The sequence below is a fragment of the Cetorhinus maximus genome, chromosome 19 (assembly GCF_964194155.1).
Source record: "Cetorhinus maximus chromosome 19, sCetMax3.hap1.1, whole genome shotgun sequence".
NCBI lineage: Eukaryota > Metazoa > Chordata > Chondrichthyes > Lamniformes > Cetorhinidae > Cetorhinus > Cetorhinus maximus.
Window position 1 is genome coordinate 70,346,944 of NC_135897.1, and position 19,753 is coordinate 70,366,696.

At 41.8% G+C, this 19,753-nt stretch overlaps 2 protein-coding genes across 2 annotated transcripts in view; one reads left to right on the plus strand and one right to left on the minus strand.

Moving 5' to 3' along the window:
- The window catches only part of sphkap (SPHK1 interactor, AKAP domain containing), a 167,995-nt gene extending 151,468 nt beyond the window's left edge, over positions 1-16,527 (plus strand). Inside the window, exons 11-12 of the mRNA XM_078564068.1 lie at positions 33-217; positions 14,383-16,527. Of these exons, the coding sequence (XP_078420194.1) occupies positions 33-217; positions 14,383-14,529 (332 nt within the window). The 3' untranslated portion in view covers positions 14,530-16,527. The remainder of the gene's footprint in view (positions 1-32; positions 218-14,382) is intronic.
- A 1,268-nt stretch (positions 16,528-17,795) lies between these two features.
- The window catches only part of daw1 (dynein assembly factor with WDR repeat domains 1), a 65,548-nt gene continuing 63,590 nt past the window's right edge, over positions 17,796-19,753 (minus strand). The window contains exon 13 of the mRNA XM_078564069.1: positions 17,796-18,370. Within this exon, the coding sequence (XP_078420195.1) occupies positions 18,336-18,370 (35 nt within the window). The 3' untranslated portion in view covers positions 17,796-18,335. The remainder of the gene's footprint in view (positions 18,371-19,753) is intronic.

The following is a 19,753-nucleotide window of genomic DNA, read 5'->3' on the forward strand; positions in this document are numbered from 1 at the left end:
CTGTACATGCATTTTCCTTTTATTTTTTTCAGAAAAAACATCTCAGTTATCAATGGGGGCAGTCAGCTGCCATAAGGACTTTCTTGTGCTGAATTTTGACCTGAGCCCTGAGTGCGTTGACTCTGAATTGAGAGCAATCTTGCAGTGGATAGCAGCTTCTGAACTTGGTTTCCCAGTGATTTACTTCAAAAAATCCCAGGAAGAGAAGATTCAAAAGGTAGCTTTCATTTCATTAAAGCAATTGCTAACTCTACTTGTTGTTATTATTGTTTGCTCCTCATAATGCTGGCTGTGCCATATATCGTTTCCAGGGCAGGAGACTAGCTGGCAAACTCCAGGCAGTTGTGCTTTACATCTAGCTATCAACAGATGGGTAACTGCAATATGTGTTTGCTTTGGCTCCTGATTTTTCTTTCTCTCCCTGCAGAACAGATAAATGTACTCAGTATTCAATATAAGTGACGGAACCACACCTGGCATCCACACCTAAGCTTAACAATCAAAAAAATAAGAAAATTAAAGCCAGACATAAAATAAAGAATGCCTGTATTAAAATAATAGTAAACGCCAGACAATATGGCTTCAGAAGGTGGTTTTGAAGAAGTGAAATCCAATATTGGTGGACAAAGTGCAACAGCTTCTGTGATCTATGGTATAATAACCATGATTTTGCACCAAAGTTGCCTGTTGTATTGTAAATTGCCTGTTGGCGTATAAATTGGGGGCTAGTAGCAGAACTACCCACCTTTCACTGCAGCGAGATTTTTGAGCAGGGGTGTGATGGGATTTAAGTGGCATAGGAAATGGTCACCTCATAAGCAGGAGCTTCCCTCCAATATTCTGTTTTGTCTTTACCTACGAGACAGATGCTGCCCAGGCCATGGTGACAGAGGAGGTAGCTCAGTCACTAGAAGGGTTTAAAATTGGTAAGGAGAAGGTACTTAAAGTTGATGAGATGCATCCACGAATATTGAAGGAAGTGAGAGTGGAAATTGCAGAGGCACTGGCAATAATCTTTCAACGTTCCCTGGATTTGGGGGGAGGTGCCGGAGGACTGGAGAATTGTAAACATTACATCCTTTTTCAAAAAAGGTTGTAAAGATCTGCCCTGCAATTACAGACCAGTCAGTTTAACTTCAGTGGTGGGGAAGCTTCTAGAAACAATTATTCGGAATAGAATTAATAGTCACTTGGAAAAATGTGGATTAATTTGGAAAAGTCAGCATGGATATGTTAAAGGAAAATCATGTCTAAGTAACTTGCTGGAGTTTTTTGAAGAGGTAACAGAGATAGTTGATGAGAGCAAGGCCATTGATGTGGCATATGTGGACTTCCAAAAGGTGTTCATTTTGGTGCCATACAACAGACTTGTGAGGAAAGTTATAGGTTATACAATAAAAGGGACAGTAGCAATGTGGATACAAAATTGGCTGAGGGATAGGAAACAGAGAATAATGGTTAATGGGTATTTTTTGGGTTGGAAGAAGGTTTGTAGTGAAGTTCCCCGGGGGGGCGGAGGGGGGGGTGGGGGTGTGTGGGGAATATTAGGACCCTTACTTTTCCTGATATATATAACTGATCTAAATCTAGGTGGGCAGGGGATAATTTCAAAGTTTGCGGATGACACAAAACTTGGGAGTGTTGTAAACTGTGAGGAGGACAGTGTAGAACTTCAAAAGGACACTGACACATTGGTGAAGTGGGCAGATAGGTGGCAGATGAAGTTCAATGCGGAGAAATGTGGAACAAAGAACATAGAGAGGCAGTATAAAATAAAGGATACTATTCTAAAGGGTGTGCAGGAGCAAGGAGACCTGTGTATGTGTACATAAGTCATTAAAGGTGGCAGGACAGGACGAGAGAACTGTTTCTAAAACATACAATATTCTAGGCTTCATTAATAGGGGCATAGAGTACAAGAGCAGGGAAGTTATGATGAACTTGTTTAAGACCTGGTTAGACCTCAGCTGGAGTATTGTGTGCAGTTCTGGGCGCCACACTGTAGGAAGGATGTGAACGCCTTGGAGAGAGTGCAGAAGAAGTTTACGAAAATGGTTCCAGGGATGAGTCACTTCAGTTATGAGGAAAGATTGGAGAAGTTGAGGCTGTTTTCCTTGGAGAGGAGAAGGCTAAGAGGAGGCTTGATAGAAGTTTTCAAAGTCATGAGGGGTCTGGACAGAGTAGATAGGATCGTAAACGGGTCGAGAACCAGAGGACACAGTTTTAATGTGTCCTGCAAAAGAAGCAAATGCGAGGCAGAGAAAAATCTTTTTCACACAGCGAGTAGCTAGGGTGTGGAATGCACTGCCTGGAAGTATGTGAAGGCAGGCTCAATTGAGGCATTCAAGGGGACATTGTTTCTATTTAAATTATCATCCAATGGGCAGGGTTATGGAGAAAAGGCAGGAAGTTGGTACTAAGTTAAAATGCTCAGAGAGCTGGTGCAGACACGACGGGCCGAATGACCTCCTTCTACACCATAACAATTCTGTGATTCACTCGAGGGCAGGGCTATACCTCAGTGTGCATCATATTGGGGTAGATTTTCAACTTTCTGTCCTGGCATAAAATTGGTGTGACTCAATTGCCTAGGGCAGGATTTTTGGGTTGTCGGGCGGGAGCGGTGGGCGGGCCCAGGAGTGGCCGGGAAACAGCCCGCCTCCCGCAATCGGCCCCCGACCGCGATTTCATGCTAGCTGGCCAATTAATGGCCAACCAGCATGAAGCACCTGCTGAGAAGCTTAGCACTGCTGGGGTGGGGGCGGGAGGAGGCCGAGCATTGAAGTCTGTACAGGCGTGAGGGCAGTGGGCAATGAAAGCTCACTGAAGGCCGAGAGCTGCCCCAGGGAGCTGAAGAATTTTAATTACAAAAATAAAGAGTTTGAAATTCAGAAAAAAATGTCCCCGCATCAGATTCCCTCACAGAAAGGTATAGGCCAGGATTTTCAGCTTGGCGTGCGGGCGCTCACCCGACAGACAGGAGCGTGAAATAGCGCTTCGATGACGTCGGGCGAGTGTCACGATGTTATCACGCACTCACGCAATAGTTCTGTCAGTGGGCGCGTGGGAGTCGGCAGTGCGCCTTCCAACAATTAAGAGGGCTGTTAAGCCCATTAATTAATTAATTTAATTGAATTTTCCCCTGCCCATCCAACCTTATGGTTGGCAGGCGGGCGAATAGGCCAAGCGGCCTTTGTATTTTTTGCGAAACCGCATCCACGGGTGGGATGAGGTTTCGAAGGGTGATTTTAAAAGAAATATAAAAACTTTTAAAACTCGTCTTTAACGTGTCCCCTCAGGGACACGTTTTCCTTATTTTTTGAATCTTTATTTTTCATTTTAACGATCCTCCGCTCCCTGAGGCAGCTCTGTGCCTTCAGGGAGCTTTCACTGAGCGCACCCGCGCGCATGCGCAGATTTCCGCGGTTGCCCGCCTCCCCCACCCACGCCAGCAGCGCTGAAAGTTTCAGCGTGTGATTCACGCTGACTGGCCGTTAATTGACCCGCCAGCGTGAAGTTGCGGACTGTTGTGTGGCCCCTCCTGAGCCCGTCCATTGCGCCCACCCAACAAGGGGAAAAGCCTCCCTATTGAGTATAAAAATTCTGTCAAAACATTTTTTTTTATTACTACCGGAAACCTCATGCCACCCATGGATGAGGTTTCCTCAAAAATGCAAAAGCCGCCGGGCTGATTTTCCCGCCTGCTAACCATAAGGTTGGACGAGCAGCGAAAAATCGCTGTCAATTGCTGACTTTAATGGCCTTAATAGGCCTTTTAATTGTCGGCGGGCGCGTTGCCGAATCTCGCGGGCACCCGCTGACTGAAATATCGCACGAGTGTGCGATGACGTCAGGACGCTCGCCTGGTGTCATTGCGCAATATTTTACACCCGATCGGGTTAGGCACACGCCCGGCCACAGGACGTAAAACTCTGCCCCTAGTGTAGAATTTGACTGAGTTTAATTTCAACCATGGAGTGGCAGACAGAGTCTCCGCACCGCCTCCACTTCAGCAGGCTTCAGTAGGAGATTAGGTGCTGGGTCGCTCTGTTAACTTGCCTACGGATACCTAATTGAACCTTGAGTTTCCTTATCTCTTACTTTCCTTCCTCCCCAAAGGCTGGTAATGGGTGATGTGCCTTTGGAGCCTTTCCATCTGAATTCCTGTCTCCATTTTCCGACTCACTCCATTAAAATTTACATTAATATTTACAATTTCCCCCTCCTTCTACTGTTGTGCTCCCATCAATCATCCAAATCTGCACCTGAAAGCTAAGGAAATCAACTAACCCAAGCAGAAGGGGTGTAATTGGCACACTTCCATCTGAATCTATTTAAAACCTGCCAGTAACCAGGGACAAAACAATGGACTCAATTATGAATCCATCTGCGATCCTGTGAAAGGTCTCTGCCAACATATGGGACCTTTCCCTATATGTTCATTATCCATGTGCAAAATCAGGATATTAAAGCCCAAACGTTACAACAGTTGCAGTTGGATAATGAAGTATGCTTAGGAAATGGTAATTAAATCTTTAAGAGGCTCTACGAGCTTATGAGTAACTTCTTGTAGATCACATTATCTCTATTATCTCGATAAGGGGTTCCAAGCTCTCCCTCCCATGTTATAAATATTCCAAGAGCCACCTGCCCTCCCCCGGCCAGTAACATGAGTATTTTTTCTGTATATAAAAGTTAGTTTTACAATTAAGCACATACATTGACTATTATTTTTGTTTTACTTAGTGTGAAACTTGTTTCTGGTTCTGAACAATAATTCTGCCAAGATCTGGTGGTACTTTCAACAAGCACATGCACACATCATGGTCAATGTTCATACTGCCTGTTGAGGTGCCTTCTAAGGATCGACCGCAGGAGACTCAGATACAGGTTAACGATCGTTTTATTGAAGCAAATACAGGGAGAGTCTGCCTTAGACTGGCTAAAACAGAACTCTATCAATTAAAGGAAAACCATCTTTTTTACACACAGCTAGTCACATACACATTGCGTTATTCAAATTCCAATCTTGTCAGTACATAATCACATAATAAGCAGATGTCTCCAGTACCAGTTACATATCTTTTCCTTACCCAAGCAGGACCTATTTATCTCTTTCTAGCCTGGCTTCGTCCCTGACACTGTTTGTCTTTGCCTTATCTGTTTATCCTCATCCCCCCTTCTGTCTCCTGTCTAGTTACTCTGTTGTGCTGCCCAAGGTCTTTTTGGAGAGTTATGCTAATATTGGCCCTATGGTGTACAAGGCTCCCTGGAGAGTTCTGCTGACCTTTGGTTTTGCTAATGGAAAATCCCTGTTTAACTAGAAGTCCCTGTTTAGCTCTTATAGTCCCCTCTTTTGGCCCTTGGCCTAGCCCAAGGTAGCCAATTCAGTGGCACTGTCCTTTCTTTTTACGCTCCGCCACCCATCGATACTGGCCAGGTATCCAGTTTAGGGTTGTAAAGATACTGGGCCAGATCATCTGTACTAGTTGGCCCTTCAATTTAGGCCCCTGATTAACACTTTGTTGCCCCATCTTCTAAGTCCCCATCGCCATTCCCTATGTAACCTCCTGGTGCGATAGACCAGGCATATTAAATATAAAATTAATAACAGTTGGGCAATAACCAGAGCACGGGAGATAATCCGAATCCACAGGTGTATCTGTAAATTCGATCTCCAATTCCACAGTCCTTCCCACCAGATGGTAGAGTCTATTTGTCTAATGTCATCAGTTAAGGCTTGAGTCTGTTGCTGGAGTGTATAATATGGCCTATACACTCGCTGGGCCTTATCCCGGATTAGGGTGAGGTGTTTGGGCAATAGTGGGATAGCATAGGAGAACTGGCTCAGATACTGCATCAGGTTGTCTTTTACAATTTCCTCAGCTTGAACATTAACTGTTCCTTGCTTATGTATTTCAATCAATTCTACCTTCCCAACTCTTGCCGGCACCTGTGGGTGTGAGCACACTGAATGGTTGTGTATGGAGCATGACCAGTTGTTCCTGTACCGGAACTCTTGCTGTCACGTGGTAATACAGTATCTCCCATTACCCATGTATGCAACATGGGTTGGTTCTTTTGCAACTCATATAGTCTCCATTGTACAATTGGCTGTAGCATTAAATCCATACCTTGGCTTTTCTGTTTCGTATATCAGACGGGCGCATACTACTGAGGTGGCTTCTATACTGCATCCATCTAATGAAGTACTAACCATACTACTCTCTATCTCTATTGTGATCTTACATAATGATTTCCCCTGATTACCCTTATATTCTCTACCCTGCTGCCCTGCTGGGTGTTGACTTGGATATAACGGGGGTATCAACAAGACAATGCCTAACAACATGTTATTATCCATTATACATATCGGCATCAGTTCCATACAAACATGTTAAACCCCTGAGCTGGCAACCAGTCAAATCATGATTGTATCGTGAAAGGTTAAAAAGATGTGTATTTGTTACCCATAAAGGGACCATACCCTCATGAATTTGTCTCAAATTTTCCTGTGTTTGTTCAAGCACCCATGATCCATAGATACTCGGACATTGTTCCTATTTGCATCATCTGAGATGTTCTTACCAATTCCAATTAATTTGTTAATAATGCCCGCATGACTGTCCAGCACAGTGGTGAAGCTCTGAACTATTCGTGTCAGGTCTTGGTCTGCACCTAGTTTGAGTGTCTTGGATCCTTTGCCCCTTTTCTAAACTTTTCTTAAGCTGCGAACTTAAGGTTTGGACTTTTTGGTCCACAGTAGCAAGGTCGATGGAATTAACTACTTGGTTCCTGTATTAAACACTGTAGTGACATCATTACCAGGCTGTGCTTCAGCTGGCTCTTCCCCTGGGCCATTGGCCATGTTCCACCTTTGAACTGAGCTGTTTCTAACATTAACTGACCCATTACAACTGTACACAGCGCTTGAGTATGCGTTGAGCACCATCGGGGCAGGGTTATGTCAGAAATGTTTAGGACCACGGGTACCAGCTTATGGTGCACATTATCATACAAGATCTTATTATTATTAATCAGCACAAGTCCATTTTCCGGTCCTGGGTTTAATGTCGGACAAGGTGGGTCGGTTGCGTGGTTTGTGGGGTTTTGAATGCATCTGCTGGGACCGATTGTCCTGTTGTTGTGAAAGGTGGTGAAGTGGTTGTAACAATCCTTTCCTTGGGGTATACGCCCCAAATCCACCTCTTATCGTCCTGTGCCCATGCTTGTCTATTATTCTCATTCTGACCACAAGCGTCCCATTCCTGATTCTTGGGGGGAGAATGAGTAAAATATCTGGGCACACCCTGTCAGGCATGCCATACGTATGTGACTTTCTTTCTCACAAACAGAACTCTCCCATTCCTTATGTTTAAAACATACATTAGTTAGACTCAGGAATTTAACAAAAGAACCAGTCTCCCCAAGGACCCCCCCCACCAACCGTCTGGGTATTGACTTGGATATAACGGGAGTATCAGCAAGACAATGCCTAACAACATGTTATTATCCATTATACATATCGGCATCAGTTCCATACACACGTGTTAAACCCGAGCTGGCAACCAGTCAAATCGTGATTGTGTCATCAAGTCGTTACTGCCTCCGCGTCCGAACTGAAGTACAGCCATACTGCAATGCAAAGTTACTTGCTCTCCTACTGTTACGTTCAGTGTTGGGTGTTGCACTCCGCACTGCTTGTGGTATACCATAGTCCCGTCTATGGTGTTTGTTGGGCGGTATTCCCCATTCCCTCCACTGGGATTATCAGTCCCACAAGTATTGGGATGGCAGTTAACATTCTGTAAATTAAACAAATAACCATCCCTGTTACCGGTCGGTCAAGATTAGCTTTGGAAGACAAAATTAACTAATTAGCAAAACGCTTCAGCTGTGACCAGTGTTTCCAGTGCCTCTTTCCTCTAATGTCCATGCAGGCACACGTATCACTGGCCATGATTACCTCGTATGGTCCCACCCACCTGGGTGCAAATCCTGGCTTATCGGGTGTGATCCTGACAATTACCATATCGCCCACGCTGGGTACCTCAGCCTGTTCTGCTCTTACCTTTGCCGCTATGTCACGCATGAACTGCTAGTCCCTAATCTCTTGTCCCATTTCGTGCAGCTGCTTGCACAGCTCCTCCACGAATTACTTCACTCTGTCTCTCACCGGTCCTACTTCCTCACTCCCTGTCGCGACATCTCCTGGCAGTCTCATAGCTCTTCCCATCATCAGCTCATATGGAGTCAATCCAGTCATCCTACAGGGTGTTGCCCTGAGTTGCATCAAGATACTAGGTAACAAATCCACCCTCCCCTGCCCTGTGTCCTGACCGGCCTTGGCCAGTGCTTTCTTCAACATTCTGTTTTTTTTGTTCAATCATGCCCAAACCTTGCATGCGGTAGGGGATGTGAAACTTCTATTTTATTCCTAGCCATTTACACACTTCCTTAATCACTCGCCCCATAAAATGTGTGCCCTGATCTGAATCTATCTGTAATGGTTGTCCCTGCCACTTTGCCCTATTTATTTCTGTCCATTTATTGCAACTCCAGTCGCAAGATGTTTTATAAACAGAATTAACAGGGCCCATTTTCCCTGCCCAGGGGCAGAATTTTCGGGTCGGTGGGTGACCGTGATCAGCAGCCCCGAGAGCGGCCCGGGGACAGACCGCTGACCACGATCAGGCCCCAACCGCGATTTCACGCTGGCTAGCCAATTAACTGGCTGGCCAATTGAAAGACTCAGCACTGCCGGGTTGGGGGGGGGGCGAGAGGAGGGCGAGCGCTGAGGTCAGCGTGGGGGAGTGCAGAAGGAAAGCTCCCTGAAGGCAGAGAGCTGCCTCAAGGAGCTGACAAATTTACAGTCAATAAAAACAGAATTTAAAATTGGGGAAAAATGTCCACGCATCAGAATGAGACATCTCAGTATACGGATGATGAAAATTTTTTTCAAAACGTTTTAATCTTTTTCTAAATTAATCACGGAAATCTCATTCTGCCCTTGGATGAGGTTTCCTCAAAAATGCAAAGGCCGCCTGGTTGATTCGCCTGCCCACCAACCATAGGGTTCGACGGGCAGACAAAAGACGCCGTCAATTGCTGCTTTAATGGCCTTAATGGGCCTCTTCATTGTCGGTGGGCACGCTGCTGACTCTCGCACGCGCCTGCTGACCGAAATATCACGAGTGCGCGATGATGTCAGGAAGCTTGCCCAATGTCATCGCGCGTTATTTTACACCTGATCGGCTCGGGCACCTGTCTGCCCCCGGCACGTAAAATTCAGCCCCATAGCTTCCAGCCACCTTCACTTTTACCAGCTTTTTCTCTTGAGAGAGATTTACTCTACAGACTCTTCTCACCATCTGTCTTTTCTCTCTTGGGGGGCTCCCTGCTGCCTCTGACTGCGTGCCTAAATAGTTCCCAATCAAATGTTTCGTTCTGGTACAAGCTCAGGTTTTTTTGCTTTGCATTTCCATTATGGCCCCCTTCGTCTATTGAATCTTTTATCCCCACACGCACTGATAATTCAATTGAAGATGAGTCATACGGACTCGAAACGTTAACTCTGTTTTTTTTCTCTCCACAGACCTGCTGAGTTTTTCCAGCATTTTCTGTTTTTGTTTCAGATTTCTAGCATCCGCAGTATTTTGCTTTTATTCAATTGGAACAGCTGGCTTATTCCATGCAGAAGCATGTGGTTGGGGGAGGGGGAGGGGCATTGGGAAAGAATGGTAGCAATTCAAATGTAACGCAGTTATAAAATAATATAACTGGATCTAAACAGTGTGAAAATTTAATAAAAATATTGTTGGCAGTTTAGATTTAATGTTGAACTTTGTAAATGAATTGCTGGCTGGTCAGAGAGGTCACATCACTGTTATTGCACTAGGATTGTGCTGGCTGCCAATAAGAAGTCAATAAGAGCTGAGTCAATCTGGGGGCTAGATTGATGACATTGTGAGAGGCCATAGGGCAGCAGCGACTCCTTAAAATCTTCTCATGGATTCTTGGTTGAGAAGCTCTCATGTAGATAATTCATAGAGATGGAGGGAGATTTACCTGAGTGTGTAAGAGTGGCAAGGAGTTTTACTTGCCAATGTTGCATATCAGGAAATTGGTGCACTGTGGAAATCTTTCACAGGTTGTACATTGAAGTGGAAGAAGCATCACAGGTCAAACCACAGGTCAGGGACTACCAGTTATTTTCATCCTAAGAGAGCTTTCGACAATTGAAAAATCCCTGGACTGTGACATGATGTTAGAAATACCTGAGCTAGAATCATCTGCATGCTGGAAAGCATTTTACTGTGTCAACATCTCTTCAGTGGTCTGCTGAAAATGATTATGGCCAGAGAAGACCTAGAAACAGGAACCGGGTATCAAGGACTATAACTGAGAAAGAAACAGTTTAAATAGTCTTCCACATCCTCAGGATGTTCTAAAGCATTTCTCACTTAATAATTTGTGTCGTTTGAAAATGTGACAGCAATTTTGTTCATAACAAAATCCCACAAGCAGCGAATAAAATGAATGATTGATTTATTGGGTTATTGAGGGATGTAGGCTCAGACACTATGCAAACACCCTATTTTTTTCAACGAATGCTATGGAATCTTTTACATCCATTGATGGGGTATGGGTAGATGGGGTCTTATGTTAACATCTCATTCCAAAATGCATGGCCTCATGGCAGTCCCTCACTGCAACACTTAAATGTCAACCTAGATTAAATGCTGAAGCCTGGAATGGACATTGAACCTACAATGTTCTGTCTCAGAGGCAATCTGACAACTAGAATGCTAATTATTATTGCATTCCCCAATGTTTTTTCTAGGCCTAAAATGCTTCTGTGCAGCACAATAGGAAAGTTGTATTGTCCATCCCTTTTTTACTAACTTGTTTCTTCAATGCATTGTTTCAAGTAAACTTCATGAATTTTGACTGACACTAGACTTCAATCGGTTTGGTTTTATTTACATTTGCCTTTTATGTTTCCAACCATACTTTTTATGCCTTCACAACATCAGAGACAAATTGTGCACAAGAGCCATGATGTGAGACTTACCTTCAATTTTTCTATTCCTCCCTGGGCCTTAGCTCTTCCTCAGGACCACAAAGAAGGAGACATCAGAGCATAGTTACATCCAAATTTCCCAGTTTTTAAAAAAAGAAATTCACTGTAACTTTGTACTTACACATATACATTCCAAGAAAATTCCACACCATTTTCCGGTCATTTACCTTAGGAACATATAAATAGGAGTATTTAGCTCCTAGATCCTGTTCCATCATTCAGTGAAACCATGGCTGATCTGTTACCTGACTCCATATGGCCACCTGTGCCCCACGTTTCTTAATACCTTTGGATAAGAAAAATCTACCAAACTCTGTTTTAAAATTAACAATTGATCTAGCATCAACTGTTGTTTGCAGAAGAGAATTCCAAATTTCTACTGCTCTTTCTGTGTAGAAGTGTTTCCTAATTTCACTCCTGAAAGGTCTGACTCTAATTTTTAGACTCTGCCCCCTAGTCCTTGGCTCCACAGCTAGAGGAAATAGTTATCTACTCAATCTGTTCGCCAAATTACCCTTCTAAATTCCAAGGAATACAATGATAGTTTGTGTAATCAACAACGACTTATATTTGACCATTTCTGGGGGTGATGGGACCTGTACAGACCAGATGGGTTGCATCTGAACAGAGCTGGGGCCAATTTCCAAGCAGGGTGATTTGCTAGTGCTTGGGGAGGGTTTAAACTAACTGACCTGGGGTGTGGGAACCAAGAGGTAATATTAGAAAGGGACTCCAAGGTGCACAGAGAGTTCAGAGAGACAGATAGCACCAGAGTAGGAAATAGGTGTTTGTTGGGTCAGAGTAAGAGGGGCTGTAATAAAGTCTAAATTAAAGTTACTGTGCAGTTGTGTGAATGCGCGGCATGTGGTAAGTAAAATTGGTGAGCTGCAGGAGCAGATGGAAATATAATATTGTGGTGATAACGGAGACCTAGCTCAAAGAAGGGCAGAATTGGGTACTGAATATTCCTGGATACAACGTGTTCAAGAAATAGAGGGAAGGAATGAAAGACAGATGGGTGGCAGTATTGATCAAGGAGAACATTGCAGTGTTGGAGAGAGAGAATGTCTCAGAGGGATCAATTAAGGACAGAATCTATTTGGCTAGAGCTAAGGGACAAAACAGAGTGCAATTATGTTGCTTTGTGTAATTTGTAGGCCACCAAATAGTGGGAAAGATGTAGATGAACAAATTTGCAAGGAAATTACAGAGTGCAAGAATTATAGAGTAGTTATAATGAGAAATTTTAAGTATTCTAATGATGACTGGGATTGTAATAGTATAATGGACAGAGAGGTGCAAGAATTCCTAGAGTGCGGTTAGGACAGTTTTCTACATCAGTATGTTTCCAGTCCAACAAGAAAGGAGGCATTGCGGGACCTGGTTCCTGGGAATGAGGTGGGCCAAGTGGATCAAGTGTCAGTAGGGGAACATTTAGGGGACAGTGATTATCATATCACAATGGGGTGAGAACAGATCTGGACCAGATGAATTGGAATAAAAGATTGGCAGGCAAAACTGTAACTAAACAGTGGGCTGCCTTTAAAGATGAGATAGTTTGAGTACAACCAAGGTACATTCCTACAAGAACACGCTGGTGACGAAAGACGTAGAAAGTAAGATGAAGCAGAAAAATGATGCATATGACAGATATCAGGCGGATAATACAATTGAGATTCTGACTGCATATAGAAGGTTCAGAGGGGAATTGAAGAAACAAATCAAAGCAAAGAGGGAGTATAAGAAGAGACTGGCAGCTAACATAAAATGGAATCCAAAAACCTTCAACAGGCATTTAAATAGCAAAAAGTAAAAGGAGTGGAGCTGATTGTGGATATAAAAGGAGATTTACACATGGCGGCAAGGGGCATAGTTGAGGTACTGAATGAATGGTTGCGTCTATCTTTATCGAGGAAGAAGATGCTGCCTAAGTCATGGTGAAAGAGGAGGGTTTAAAATTGATGAGGAGTTATTGGATAGGCTGTCTGTACTTAAAGTTGATCAGGCATCAGGACCAGATGAGATGCATCCAAGAATACTGAGGGAAGTAAGGGTGGAAATTGCAGAGGCATTGGTCATAACTTTCTACAACTTATTTGCAGGGGTGGTGCTAGAGGACTGCAGAATTGCAAATGTTACCCCCTTGTACAAAAAGGATGTAAGGATAAGCCGAACAACTACAGACCAGTCAGTTTAGTCTCAGTGGTAGGGAAGATTTTACAAACTATTATTGGGGCAAAATTAATAGTCACTTGGGCAAATGCGAGTTTATTAAGGAAAGCCAGCACAGATTTGTTAAGGGAAAATCAATAGATTGGAAAAACTGTTCTTCTTGGAGAAGAGAAAGTTGAGAGGAGATTTGATGGAGATGTTCAAAATCATGTGGGGTCTGGACAGGGTAGATGCAGAGAAATTGGTTCCATTGGCATGAATGAGAGGGCATGGGTTAAGGTGAGTAACAAAAGAATCAATAGTGACATGGGAGAAACTTCTTTATGCAGTGACTTGTTAAGACCTGGCACGTACTAGCTGAGAGTGTGGTGGAAAGACAGGTATGGATTCGGGAAATATACGTTCAAGGACTCTGGAGAGGAAAGGGAGGTTGGAGATGGGATGGTAGTTTGCAAAGGGCTCGGGTTGGTTTTTTGAGGGGAGTGGTGATGGTGGCTGACTTAAAGGAGAGAGAGAGAGACAATACCTGAAGAGAGGGAATCATTTACAGTATCAACTAACATAGGAACCAGGAGGGGAAGTTGGGTGATCAGCAGTTTAGTGGAAATGGGATCAAGGAAACAAAAGGTGGGTCTCAGAGAAGGCATGAGAGGAGATAGGAAAGAAACTAGAAAAATATGCAAGCTCAGGGCTAAGGCAAGGCTTTAGCTCTTCATAATTTAATGGTTGGAGTCTATATGTCTTATTGCTGTTTGTGGGGCTTTTTTATACGGAAATTGGTCACATTACGTGGCTACATTACAACAATGACTAGTTTGAAACCAAAAAAAACAGCTATTAATTGCCTATAAAGAGCTTTGGAACATCCTGAAGTTGTGAAAGTTCTACAAATACAAGTTTTTATTTTCTTGGTAGTAATCTATGTAAATATGCAGATAAAAAGAAAAACTATAGCTACTGGGAATATGGAAAGTGGAAATAAAATGATCACATTCTAAAGATTATTGTTAAGAAATTGCTGGTAAATTGTGTAAAAATAATGTTATTCAGTTTTCTTTTACCTTGCAGCAAGATGTGTCAACGCAAAACACTGTTGTGCAATAACTGATTTCTTTGTTTGGATTCAGTTTTTAGATGTTGTCCACTCTGCTCACCAGAAAGCCTGGAAGCTTAAAGATCTGTTTCTTGCAATCCTGCAGTATTGTAAAGTGCAAGAGGAGGGAGGAAGCCTTCCGACAAGAAGTCTGTTTGATTGGCTTCTTGAATTTGGCTAAAAATCGATTTGCAATTTTGACTTTGTAGGTATAATAGTCGATTTTTGAAGTTGGTTCTTATGACTATTTTAAAGCCAGTTTGTGTTCTCCTTGAAGTGACTAATCATTCATCATGTACACATGGGGCAAACCAAGCTGTACACAACATGTGAAAGCTATCAATTGTACGTGAGTCAATCAGGAGCAATTTTCTATTTATATTCAAGATATAGTGTTTCTGCTATTTGCAGGTTTGACTTATCTATCTATGATTATACATGGATAAACATGCTCTTTCATCGCCAAAGCAGCTCTACTGTTATAATGGACTTGCAGTTTACATGTATAAGAGCTGATATTGATGTAAACAAGCCACACAATACAAAGTTGAATAAGTTGTTATCTTTTATCTGATGTGTACTGTACATGTGAAGAAGCTGACACTGACATACATGAGCCATATAGTATCAGACAGCAACAAACTATCAGCTTTTACCAATTGTGTACTGTACATGTATATTCATGTGGCATGTATTTAGAGCAGGTTTGGATAGCGTTTTGAAAAAATATTTTTGCAATCATCTTATTAAAACTGTATATTGTATGTACAGTGAGCATGTATGTCCATACAACCAATCTTTAAGTTAGTGTATAGATCAAGTTAATCACAACTGTAACAATGATTTTAATGTACTGAGACTGCTTACTCTGTTGAAATAGTTATGCAATATTAAAACAAACATTAGAACATAAGATTGAAAAATGCCATCTATCCAAACCAAAATCTTTGCAAAATGCTGCCGATCGCAGTTATAATTGCTACGATTTCCCACCAGCTCCATTTCAGGGGCCATATTGTCTGGCAACACAAACAAATGAATGGAAATCAATCCACTTGGAAACTACACACTGTGATTAATCCATTGAAATTCTAGAAGTCTATCCTTACATTTGGGAAAAAAAAATCAGTCACATGTTTAAAACTGTCAAATATGACATTTAAAGAAAGGAAGACTTGCACTTATATAGCATCTTTCATGACCACCGGAAATCTCAAGCGCTTTGTAGCTAGTGAAGTACTTTTGAAGTGTAGTGACTGTTGCAATGTAGGAAATGCACACAGCAAACTCCCACAAACAGCAAAGTGATAGTGACTAGATAATCTGTTTCTGTGATGTTCGTTGAGGGATAACTAATGGTCAGGACATTAGGGATAACTCCCCTGGTCATCTTCAAAATAGTCCTATGGGATCTTTTATTTACACATGAGCAGGTAAATGGGGCCTCAGTTTATCATCTCAAATGAAAGGTAGCACCTCTGACAGTGCAGCATCCCACAGTGCTGTACTGGAGTGTCAGCCTCAATTTATGTCCTTAAGCCTCATGGGTGGGTCTTGAACCCAGACTCTTGTGACTCAGGTGAGTGCTACCAACAGAGCCACAACTGTCACATACTGTCGTTTGACAGGAAAGTCATAACCAGGTTTTGTCAGTGACAGGATTGTGGGACAATTAGGAACCATATCATTGTGCAGTTTCCATTTGGCTCAATTATTTGTTTATTTTCAAGACAATAGTTTCTTTAGAATATCCATTTTTATAAAGCACAAACCTAGAAGATCAGAGGGAAGTTTGGAACAGGCCACTACTGTCACTAAAATCTACTGTTCATTAGAAACAAATATTCGGGGTCAAAAGGAATTTGGGTTCTGTATGAGAAATATAGGTTAATTTGTAATACTAGTTATTTCGTTAACTTTAGTCAAAATATTTTTCTTTATTACAATTTATTTACAGTACCATATCAAAACAGTGGAATAGAACAGTATGTGTGTTCCTCAAACACTCACTGAAGTCTTGCTTAGGGTTTAGTGCTTTACCATGTACAGTAGTGTGACAATAGTTTCTTGATTATTGTAAGAACTTTGCATCACACATATTCATCTTCTTCATATTATTCCATGAAACTGGACTCATCATGGATGTAAGTTACAATAAATATTGATTGAAAATGTCAGGACTGATTTTGTTTCTCTGAATTCTAGAACCCTTTCCCCTCTCCTTCCTCCTTTTGTCTTTGTGTTGAAAATGCAACTTACTGTTAACTTTTACGGTAAGGCAGACTGTTACTAACTTACCCTTTATATTAAAATTCTGGTATCTGTCATGTGCGTTGAATTTAGCATGAACACCATGACCATCAAGCTGTCAATCAGCTGCTTGGGCATTTAAGTCTCTGGGATGAAATTCCATGGCACTTCCACCTGGTTTGTGGCCATTTTCAGGAGCAACAGACATGAAGCAGAACTTCCATCCATCTGTCACAAGGTAAGTCAATGGCTGAGGTGGGACCAGTGATAAGCAATCCTAGTCCCGTTCCACAATAACTACAGGTAAATTGCACCAAAGTGCTGCCCATCAATTGACACTGTTAACTCAGGCAGGATTAGCACTAGATTCTTTACCCTTTACTGGCCCCCTTGTTCCATTCTTCGACTGTGTGATAGAGAAGAAAGTTTAGAGTACTAAAATAAATATTGCAGATAATAGTACACTTGCTAAGAGCAATATCTATTGTAAGTGGACAATTTTTTTTTGGTGGAGCCTAGCCTGAAAAAAAAGGACACTGATGTTAAGGAAGAGGCTCAAATCAGTCTTTTGCTTACTGACCCAGGTCAGCTGTACTTCAGTAAAGGAAAACACTGTAGCGGTAATGACTCCGGTTGTGATGTAAAAATGCATTACAAAGAGTAAAGTATACTTACAACTGACAAAGTTAGTGTACCTCCTTCCAAAGTTCCTTCCCTGCACAAGTGACTTATTTTCTCATCATAAAAATCACACAAGAAAATAAGCTATATGCATTTCTAATTGCTGAAAATTTAATGCACAACAGCAAAAAGTCAAAGTTTTGTTGTTGACTACGAGATGTTTCATCCATGTGGTAAATACCAATAAAATGCATCTTCAACCTGAGCACATTACCTGATCACCTTTACATGTAGAACATCAGAGGGCTGCTGTTACAAATGCACACTCCCAGCAGAGGTTCTCGATTGGTGATTATGCATAAAGCGAAATCACAAATGAGTTCCTTATCACTTTTCACTCCTTAATTTTAAAGCATGGAAAATCATGAAGAAAAGCCTGCGATTTCTTAATTTGAACTGCAAGATCTCCTGCTGGAGTACATACTCATAAAAATTGAATCTCAGTGGTAACCACATTCTAATTAGCTTTGGATACCATTGTGCCAGAATAATGAAGACAACAAGACACAAGTGAAGAACTCCTAGACACACTTTTATTTTGTAAACAAATGTAAGAAGGTTTAGATGGTTAGCTGCTATGGCAGAATACTTCAGTGTAATTGTATACTTTACAAAAGCATTCAATTTAGGTGCAACAACTCATGATGATTAAACACAATCAAAGATAGTTTTTTAAATATTTTCAAAATTCAGAACAGTTAACACTTATTATTAACCACATTAAAGCTTAAACTTATAACAAACCTTGTTAGAAATAAACAAAAATCATGCTATGGTCTTACATAAGCGTTATTGCAGTCAGGAGTGTAGCTCAGTCTGTGTTTAACGATGATTCTCTGACAAGCTGAAGTATCTTATTTGCCACTAGTTTGCAATAACATTTGTCTACATGCAATGAAGAAACTGAACATGCGGCTTAGATTTCTTCACAAGTCCTTTTTTGAGACAATGAATATCTGAAATAATATATACTCTCACTTATAGAGCAACATTACAGCATTCTTATCCTAGACGTTTATGAATTTACTAAGTTAGTTTTAGTAATTCCATCTTCATTCATCGCCAAATCCTGCAAGTGTTATCCTTGCTTCCTGTATTATAATGAAAAAAGTAAATTTAATATTTCTTACACCTAATAAGCCAACAATATTCAATGTTTAAGAATTAATACTGGACATCAAATCTTTTGCAAGTAAAACCTGCAGTACTTGACTTCACATACAAGTTGAATACCCTTCAGTGAACACTAAGAGGAGACTGATCTATCCACCTCACAGACTAGGGGTAGGCTAGTGACCCCTGAATCATGAACATTAAGAATTAAAGTTACATCAAACAATGTACAATATTTAAAATATATATACATTGTAGGGGGTGATTTCAAGAATGTAATCTAATACAGTATATAATTATTTGCTTGTCACAACTGGCCCACCTGTCATACCAACCTTTCCAACATTGATCAAGTTCAAGGTCAAATGAAAAGACCCGTGTTTATATACCACCTTTCGTGATCACCAGATGTTTTATAGCTAATGAAGTACTTTTGAAGTGTTGTCACTATTGAAATGTAGGAAAAGTTAGTGGGTCAATAAAGACATGTAGATCGAATGTTCTTGTACTTCCAATTAAGAAAGAATTTTGTTGTGCTTTCTAGGGGCATAGAGAGGGGAGAAAAGAAAAAGAAAAACCATAGAATCATATTGAAAAAGGTCACTCGACCCATAGTGCAGAATTTAGCCCTTGTCGGGTGGTCGGCGTGATTGAGGCTGGAAGGCGATTTCATGTTGGCACAGAGCTGCCTCAGGGAAGAGTTTTAAAAGATAATAAAGAACAGAGAACAAAGAAAAGTACAGCACAGGAACAGGCCCTTCGGCCCTCCAAGCCTGCACCGATCATATTGCCCGTCAACTAAAACGTTTTGCACTTCCGGGGTCCGTATCCCTCTATTCTCATCCTATTCATGTATTTGTCAAGCTGCCTCTTTAACACCACTATCGTACCTGATTCCACCACCTCCTCTGGCAGCGAATTCCAGGCACAGTCTGAAGATTAGAAAAATGTTATAAAACATGTCCCCTCATATGACTCTGTCACATGAGTAGGGACACGTTATAAGTGAAGTCTGAAAAATTTTATTTCATTTTTATTTGATGTTGGAAACCCCATCCCGTCCGTGGATGAAGTTTCCAAAAAAGCGCTTGGCCTTTTCACCTGCCCGCCAACTGCAAGTTGGACGCGCAGCAAAAAATTCTATTTCATTGACACTTTAATGGCTTTAATAGGCCTTTTAATTGTCAGCGGGTGCACTGCTGAGTCCGGCGCACGCCCGCTGACCGAAATATCGCGCGAATGTGCCTGATGTCAACGTGTGTCATTTTAAGCTTGAGCTGGTCGGGCACGCGACCATCCGCTGAGGTAAAAATTTTGCCCATTGTGCCTGGGCCAGCTCTTTGAAAGAGCTATCAAATTAA